Here is a 9,770-nt window from a genome sequence, read left to right as displayed (position 1 = left end):
CTCTTGGTGTGATGCTCTCGGATGTACTCCAGCAGAGCGTTTCTTATCGTATTCAGCATCCAAGAGCTTCAAAGAAAACTTCATTTGGCCCAAAGAGACAGTGCAAGTAAAGGAAGACAAGAAATTTGTAGTCTCTATTCCGGCAGCAGAACCGAAGAAGGAAAGAAAGCTGCGGAAACAACAAGACATCATCACAGAAGGTTCTTTGGTGATGGTGAAAACTCACCATGTGTCGTCTATACCAAAAAAGGTATTTGCCAAATTTATGCATACATATGTTGGACCGTATAAAGTGGTATCTTTAACTCGTAATTCAGCGAGATTGCAAACTCTGAAGGGAGAAAACATAGGAGTCCAGAGTTTTGACAATCTGCAACTGTTCCGCTGTTCTGAAGAGAAAAGAAAGGAATTATTAGAAGGATAAAAAAAGAGAGAAGAAAACAACTTAGTTCATAGGTTAAGATTAGGTTAGGATATTATATTGTATAGGGTGTATGTATAGTTGTGATCAGAATCGAGAATTTATTCAGAGAAAAAAAAGTTTCGTCTTGTATAATCTTCAGTATTTTTGTAGTCACAAAAAAAATCAACTTAAGAAGAACTCATAAGTTCAGATTTTTTTTCTCCGAAGCTCCCGGAGGATGTTACCTTATGCTCGGCATAACGTAACATGGCCCTGTGCTTTTGAGCACCTTGTATATTGGAAGGGAAATTTTAATTTTATTTAGAAGGTTAGAAAAACTGTTTTATTTTGTAGTAGGAAACTGTTAGGTCGCAAGTTTTGCGTAAATTCATTAAAGTAAATCGTTTCAACGAATATTACATGAAGAATATATGATTAGTAGTTATATTTTGTATATTTTACGTATTTATCCAAAAATATAACATTATTTTAGAAAATAAGTGTATATTCTAGCTTTTTCAATGATTTTCAGTTTATTTTTATAGATATTTCGGCATAGGGAATCTTCACAAGAAAACTAAAATTTTAATTTCGTAAATCTTCTTCAAAATTCCAAATTAAGAAAGTCAGCCATAATTTCTTCTTGGTGCATCTCTTTGTTTTCGAAGTAAATTATTTGATTGGATAATCCGCAATCACAGCTGCGGCTGAGATTTCGGCTTTCTATGATCTTCGCACAGAAGCCTATCATCCGATAGTTACGTCACGATTATCTTCCAATTAGGGATCATCTTCCTGGTATTCTTTGTCTTGCATCTTCAGCCATTATCGTACATGGACGTGCAGTGTTCGGCGTCTGTATTAATTTGTGAAATAATTAGTCTTTATTTTAAAATTGTGATTAATTCTTCGCTTTGTCTTGTATCGGAAATTATCAGCGGAGATAGACGTGCTGTGTTTGGTGTTTGAACGAAATTGTTAAATAAGTATTATTCTAAACTGTGAGGTGATTTCGTCTTGTATAAGTGATACCCTTATGGAATGTGCTTATTGGTATGGAATGAGCTTATTGAAAGTTTGATGTTCTCGATCAGCTAGAGAACGTAGGAGAAGCTGAAGGTGACGGTGACAAAAACGTAAATCTTGGGTTGGTGTGTTAGCATCGGAGAAGAAGAAGTTGAGTGACGCTCAATGGCCACTTAGAACGGTACTACAGTTATCGGTATCTGTAAACTTTTTGGAACCCACGAGTTAGGAATCTCCAAGGAGATTCTCGTGGCATAACTTTATCACAAAACCTTTTTTTTTATATCAGTTTATTCAGCGGACGAAGGAATGGATTCATGTAAGTAGGAAAACAAGTGGAAGCGAAATTTAATCCAGGTATTGGCAACTTCAAAATTCCTTGTCTTCGCAGAACAAGTGTGTGTGATTTTTCCTTTTCTTGTGCATGTGTGAAATTTACAACATGATGTGTTAAGTGCTTTAAGTTTTCCCTGAACGCCGCACACATGCAGATTTGGTCAATGTGACATCGTGATTTCATTCAATGGGGGGGGGGGGGAAAGAAAGCTAGATTATCTCAGCACAGAGCGATTGTCGTAATAACAAGAAAATGTGTGTACCACACGCACATTTTCCCCCAGTGAGGAAAATATGTTTAGATTCCCTGAAATCTTGAAATTATTCGTTTTTCGGTAATACTGCTCGAAATTTAAATCTTATATTTTGGCATGTTTTCTTTGGTTTTAAGAAAAATGATTCTAAATGATAGTTTTTGGAAGTAAGTGTCAGATTCACGGCTACAGTCAAGTGCAAGGGTACATAAAATTTTGCGTACCGGTAACGGGAAACTTTCGTCAATAGGCTAAACCTCCGTAATATTCTATTCTGATACCCATCAAGTTTTAGAAATTTCAGTTTTAATGATTACTAGTAGATATTTTTTTTATTTTAATTTAAGAAAACTCAGAATTTCAGAGCGACACTGAAGTAAGTAACCACTGCGTCTTTGGTTTTAATGTGGTAGCGAAACAAAATATAAATTCTATAAATGAGAATGGTGCTTCATAAAATATATGTGTGTGACTTTTCTTTCTTGTTTAGGTTAAGTTAGTGTAGCTAGGTTAGAATAGGGATTTTAGGTTTAAGTTGTGTCAATATATTATGTGAGTGTCTATCTGTGCTAGATTGTCCAGTGGGTCCGAGCTGTAAGAGAGGTAGCGAAGAGCGTAAATCCTCTATGCCGGCCACAATCTCAATGCACAGCGGATTTTGAGCACCAAACGAATAGATAAAGAAAGTGAAAAGTAGCTAACCACAACCTTATGCAGTGAAGTTTTATTTTCAATAATGTAGTGTATTTATATTGTGTCAGTTTCATTTGTTTTGTGTCGATTTAATGTGAATGTTAGTCAAGAATATAAATGAATATGAATATTTTAGGAATATCTGTGAAAATTAAATAATGTTTTGGCTCTGAAAGTAATAGAAATCGATAATGTTAATTTTCTCAGATGGGTATGTCAGTCAAGTGTAAAGATTTTCATTTATCAAATTTCTTGTCCGAATTTTTCATGAATATTGTCGAATAAAATTTACTAGCCGTGAAAACATCTTTCTTTCAAGCACAGAATATAATTATCTTGTAGTTTTAAGAAGTAGTAGAAATCTTGAGTTACAGCTATGTTTTTGGATATTCAATGTGAAACATGATCAAAGCAAAGAGCAGTACGTACATAATAAGTTGAATGGGAAAATGAGAATAGCGGTGAATCAAGGGAAGAGACTTTCCTTAGTGTGACCGGGGTTGAAAACAACCGAATCTGTAGAAATTTTCTCATTTTATCAGTTTTAAATCAAAATCTCAGTTTGGATTTTTTTTTAGTTGCAAAATTCTGTTTTTCGAGATTTGTAAGTTTTTTTTTATTCAGATAGGGCTTTTACAGACAACATTAAGATCTTCATTGTGCTCATTGCCAGCTCCACTCGTAGGTCGATGTCCTGTGTCTGTAGTCGTGGTTCACAACCTATTTCCGGACGGGATGTGGACAATGAACTGCAGGCCTGGATACCGGACTGTGAGTTGGGATGGAAGAGAGTTTGGAATCTTTACATTTTCGGGCAAGATTTGAGTTCTATTTTCCGTAGATGATTGGCTTGGTGGGTGTATCAGTGACTGTTGATGACGAACCCATACGGGCCCAGTAGGTTCGGTGTCACTAGTCAGTGATACTTTCAGCATAGCCTGTAGTCTCAAGGAAAGGGAACATCATACAAACCACAATATCATCATTACATTATTTTTATTTATTTTAATTATTTTTTTTAGTAAAAAGTTTGACATGCAAATTTTTCAAAGATTTAATTTTGAATATGGTATTATTAGAGATTATGAAATATTAGATCCCACAATAGTACAGTCATTTAAATCCATTGTCCCTCTTGTAACAGAATTTCCAACTACCGTATATTGATATCTGAAGAGGCGCGTACCCAAAAATTTTTGTTTCGTGTTGCCCAAAAAGTGAAAAGGTTGGAGGGGGCACGGACCTGGTGAACTATTCGTGAGTACATTACTGATGCGAAAGAAAAAACACACAAGTATATTATTTGAAATAATTTACGGCGTTTGAGTGGGTCCAGAGCTGATTGTCCCCATCTCCCTTCTCGTGCATTTGAACAATTTCAACAGATTAACTCTAAGTGGCGATCGTCACGAAACAGTTATATTCCACTTGGTAATAGCACCTCACAAGACTTTTGGAATAGTGTTAGAAACAAAAATTACGCAGACTCTAAACAAACATTTCTTCTTTTACCTAAAATTGTTTGGTGCTCATTCAAATGCAGTGGTAGTGCATGTTTTCTGTAGTCAGCTTGCTGAAAACTAAGGCATGTAAGTATAAGCACTACACACCTGTTTTCAAATTTCTTCGTACTTGTTTCCAGCTACAAATTCAATGAGGAAACGCTTAAAAGCTGATACATTCGACTGTGAGGAAGAGGTGGGGAGGAGAGAAGAAGAATTAAACAAGTAGCAGCAACGATAAAGAATGAGTGGGAGAGAGATATGATGAGAATAACAGGTAAATAAGATGATCCATGTTCCTTAAAACTTTATCCTAAAATCTTAATTACTTATTCACTAACAACAAGTGTGTGGGTCTATGTGGATTTAAACATTATTGTAAATATTTGTTCTGGCAATCCTGGCAATTAAATAGCCCAGAATCTACATTAATATGCTTATAAATTGCTTCAATGTGTTGCTAATTTTTAAGATATCTGCTGAAATGTTCGAGCGCTTGATACTGATATTTTGGCAACGTCAAGCTTCCCTTTACTAGATAAAACTCCCACCTAGATAGTTTCAATCACACTTAGCTCTCTACTACCAGATGTATATAGAAGAGCAACTCATAGGCTATTACAGGCTGTTACAGGGTAGTATCTTAGATAATCCTGTCACAAGACAAGATACTGTGCGAAAGTAAAAGTCTCAAAATTTTTACAATTATATTATACCTACTGCTTTCTGGAGGAATAGGCGTTATTTCCCGGCTTTCTGATTTTCAATTGTGGACCACGGTGACGTTTTGGCCATATATCACAGATCACACAGACTTTGCCGATTGTCAATAGAACATGAATAGAATACTAAAATAACATAACTGAATAAAATTGGAGAAGTACCAAACAAAACAAGCTTAGATAAACATTCACTCTTGTTAAGCCCTGAAATTCTAACTCAAATATAGAATTCCGGCCCTTTTTAGACCAATTACCAAGATGTCCAGATCCTGGAAGAAGGATTCGGTCAAGCGACCACAACTAAAGAAAGACTATTTGAAAGAACCTCAGAGAAACTATGAAGAAAAGCTAATATTACTTCTATTGGAGAGTCCAAAAGAGGTACACCGACGAAGTAGAAGACATAGCAAGTGGAAAGATTTATTCCAAAGAATTCCTTTTAATGTATATGAGAGGGCAAAAGTTTAGGATATACTTTAAGGCTAAAGCTTCACGTGAGATATCGCTAAAAATCTTTCGCGTTCGAACTTCAGCTCGCAGGTAATGACACTTGGAAAACACCAAGTCGATGTTATAGTCACTATAATAGATGAAGACTATATAATGTCTTCCGAGAAGATATAAACCACGACTTACACCTACTATCTCTTCTTTTGTTCTACTGATAGCATGGAGGAGAAGCATGTAGATTGACATGTGTTGCTTCATTCATTGCCAGAAGGAGGGCTTTCCTGTGGGACCCTCTGTTTTTTTCCTAACGTTTCTGTTTATAAAAGTAGACTTTAATTTGATCTCATAGCTAGTCCTAGTTGAAAAGTCTTGAAAACTTGGATAATAGCAACCTTGGCTTCTTTTATACTAGCTATTGTAAGTTGAGAATGACCGACTTCAATAGAATATCTCTGGAATAATTATTTACAGTCAGAATGATGACTGAGGTTCGACTGAGGATCTTTAGGTAGTAACAATCAGAATGGCGACTGGTGTTCAAGTGAGAACACAAATAATATTACTAGTCTGAATGGAGATTGAATGATCGAATAGGAACTGATCTTTCTTCTTTTCTAGTGACAGTCTATTGAATGATGACAAGCTCAAATGAGAACTTAGAAAATAGACAATAATTAGTGATGGTCAGAATAATAACAAACGGTTCAAATGAGAAGTTATTTATCTTTTTAGTAAATATTAAGGAAATTAATCAACGATGGAATAATAAAAGCCGTTTGTGAATTTGGAAATTCCTTATCCTCCTTATCAGAAAGCTCTCATTCCTTTGAATGAGAGGAACTCTGGTTGTATTTTTAATGAGTCTTTCTATTCGTACGCTTGAGTTGCATTCTTCGTTATCTTATAGTCTTCGACATTTCTCGTCCTTTGGACACTTTGTCCGTAGTAGTTAGATATAATATGGAAATAAACAATCATATATAATATCTTAGTTGAATTTAATTCGCTCAATGCTAAAATCAATCATAAGAAAGAGTAGTAATATACTAGGTACCTTGGTTAATAGAACAGAAGAAATCCCTAGTTCTTTAGTAGATATATTATTTTTGAATAACCACGAATCTAGTGAACCCTAACCAAATTTCGACCATTACAAACTGGAATAAAGAAATTATTTGGAAAATCTTCTGTATAGAATAGAAAAAAATTGCTATTTAATTCTGAAGTGGTATTGTGTACTATATATTTTTAGAAGAATATTTGTAGATTCCATGCATATGTACAGCAGGGGACACTTCTAAATGGTACACCTTAGCCGTAAATCTCCATATGGCTGTACCATTTAGAAGTGTCCCCCGCTGTACAAGTATTTTGTACTTACGTGTTAAGATTTTACTTAACAACTGATCTAATCCGTTAAATTAATTGAGAAATAAGAAAAATGTCAAGATTATTATTTGTAGGTATAAAATTAAAACTGATTTGGATAATTATAATTTATTTTAACTTCAAATTGTCTTTATTTACAATAGAACGAACTTCAATGACAACTGCTAACACATTTAATATTGTTTAGTACTTGAATTGCTTTTAAATAATATACATATTGCTCTTCTCCACACGCTGAGAAACTTGAGCACTTTTTCTTCACTATCCAAGTGAGCTGTATGACTGGGATGATGTTAGAAATTTAGCATTTCCATTTCCCTGCTCACATGTTATTTCCGGAATTCTGCAAATAAATAATTTTTTCAGTCTAATGAAAGGTAAAGGATGTACACATTATTCGAACATGTAAATACATTTTAATTTACAAAAAAGTACAGTATATTCGTTCTTTTGATGATAGCTTCATTGCAATATTCTTACTAGCAAAAGTTTTACAGATCACTTTTGCGCTCTCTCATATAGGATACATTTTAAACGGCAACTTGTTTAAATATTTCAGCGTTTATTTGTGGCTACTTTAATATTTCAATGACCAATTTTGCTTCAAAATCCCTCTCTTGTGGGCACCCCTAGGAATTTAGGCATTAAAATACACCTAGCAACACAAACAGATGTTCAACAATGGGAAATGGTTGGCTAGAGAATTGTCTACCTTAGTCGTACGTTGAGAGGTCACTTTGCTGCCAACGTAATATCTACATGACAAATAAGAAAGTGATTGGAAGTGCAAGATAGTAATCAATTGTTTGATAAATGATGACTAATAGGTGGTAGGCCAATATACTTAACATTGGGGCATCGTATTTCTCTATTTTATTCCGACCATTAGCCTACGTAGAACCTTCCAAGTGTGCTGCTAGGATCGAAATCATAATTTGAAACTAACTGATTATTTCATAAGTAACGTTAAAATACTTAGCCACAGGGTTGACGCTTTAAGTTTATAAAGGTTGAATTGGCAAGATACTGATACTTACGACGAAGAACTTGCTCCAATGCAGTCACAGCGTCCCCAACTAACGTCTTTATCGAATCCTTCAGCATCTTTCTTACTGTGCAAAAGAGCTCTGTTAGCAGTTTCTGGTAGAGCTATCGTTATAAGTGCTCCAAGTATAGACAATCCTCCTAATACCATCAACGGCAATTTAAGATGATATTTAGTCTGAAACAAAATAAATTATAACGCTTCCTTCAGAAAATAAATTAATTAAAGAAGTTATTAATAAAATTTTGAACTAAAAACGTTGATGTTTAAAATATAAATAAATAAAAACATTTGTTTGGCGCAATTGAAATGCCCGTTTGATGTGTGTCATTTTCAAAAGCGTATAATAATTTGTTAGTCAATATAATCTCCGGTTGCATCCACAAGTTTTGCCATCCCTCAGCCAACGAATTTCTACTATACTATACCTTCCTATACCCTGCTATACCAAATCCAAATTAAAAATATTTTTCCCTTTCTCTTATGGGTTTTGCTCTGATACCTGTCAACAAACAGATGGACGGATATGCTGTTCTATAAAGCTTTCCATATTATTTATGCATAGCATAGTTTGAAAGTCTAAACAGAAAGAAAAAGCTCTATTCAACAATTGAAACTTAGATATCTAAGATTTTAAAGAAGTCCTAACTAAAGGTTTTAGAAATGAAATGAAATCTTTCAGTTTAACGATTATCCCCGTTAGGTTAAGGGAGACGGATGATTAAGGCACATGAATGATGGTATAAGAATTGGTGTAATGAGAGGGGAGTACGTCGAGAAAACCCACGGACACGATGTTGTCCATCACAAAGTTACTTGGTCGGGGATCGAACCAGGAATCCTATTGATCAGAGGTAAGCACTCTACCACTGAGTACACATAAGCCCTCCTAAAGTGAATATGCACCCAGTAATAGAACTCTTTCTTTAATAAGCATTTTCTAAGCTAGTAAGAGTGTATTTTCTGATTGCAGAAGTTAATCTCATGAATGTAACACGTCGTCATTGAGAGAGGGCAGGGGGGCCAATTGCTCTCTCTGAATTTGAGATGTATAAATTATACATTTTAATAGGTCGTATAATAATATTATAATGAAAACATGAAACTACGCATAGTGTCGTAAAATTTCCAGAAATTTTGCATCGCCTGAAATTTACACACTTCTTCTTGATTTTTTTTTTTTTTTTGGAAAGGTTGGAAAATTTGGGGGGAAAAGTTTTATTTGTATACCATATCTCTCAATATACACTGCCTTTAATGGATTTTAAAATTTTATATTTCCTGCTTCAAATTCGACAACTATGATGAATGGACTGCTCGTAGCCAATAATAATGAAATTTAATGAACAATAAATCATTTTGATTGAACTTTGAGATCTATAAGATCTAGTGAATTTTCACTCATTATTAGAGCTCCGGAACTACTAAAAATACAATCTAGAAATTTCACAGAAATAATTTCCTTGTATATAAATTGCATATAAGATGGAAGTTAGTCGGGTTAGGCTTCTAAAAGAGTAAACGAGGACTTGAAAGTTTTCCTGGCGTTCTCCAGATCTCCGTAAATAGGTTCCTTCTTCTTCTTCTTCTTCTTCTCCTCCTCCTCCTCCTAATAATAATAATAATAATAATAATAATAATAATAATAATAATAATAATAATAAACTAGCATCCTACTAGTTATTTTATAAGTGGAACTTATGTGAAAATAATTAGGGAACGTACAGATTCTTTCTCCTAAATGAAGCTCCTTGTATTTTCATCATTCATCACACTCTATATGACAAGAACTGTATGAGTTAAGATTGTTACCCATGTAGTCCATTTGATTCCTCTTTGCAAAGAATCCAATCTCAAGGTTAGTATATTCCGTACGCGCTTTGCAGAATTCATACGATCTGGACTAAATTTTTGATAGAGACAGCCCTTGACTTGCTCAGTAAGGATGTA

General features: G+C 34.4%; 1 protein-coding gene across 1 annotated transcript in view; it reads right to left on the bottom strand.

The window, feature by feature from the left end:
* Positions 1-6,873: 6,873 nt before the first annotated feature.
* LOC145684656 (solute carrier family 22 member 2-like) overlaps positions 6,874-9,770 on the bottom strand; it is a 68,810-nt gene continuing 65,913 nt past the window's right edge. The window contains exons 9-10 of the mRNA XM_081757048.1: positions 7,813-7,997; positions 6,874-7,118 (exon numbers count right to left, since the gene is read on the bottom strand). Coding sequence (XP_081613174.1) covers positions 7,037-7,118; positions 7,813-7,997 — 267 coding nt within the window. The 3' untranslated portion in view covers positions 6,874-7,036. The remainder of the gene's footprint in view (positions 7,119-7,812; positions 7,998-9,770) is intronic.

The sequence above is a fragment of the Thermobia domestica genome, chromosome 5, assembly GCF_964235325.1.
Source record: "Thermobia domestica chromosome 5, izTheDome1.hap1.1, whole genome shotgun sequence".
Taxonomy (NCBI): domain Eukaryota; kingdom Metazoa; phylum Arthropoda; class Insecta; order Zygentoma; family Lepismatidae; genus Thermobia; species Thermobia domestica.
The sequence above is the reverse complement of the archived record's forward strand: the minus strand, read 5'-3'. Positions and strand labels throughout refer to the sequence as shown.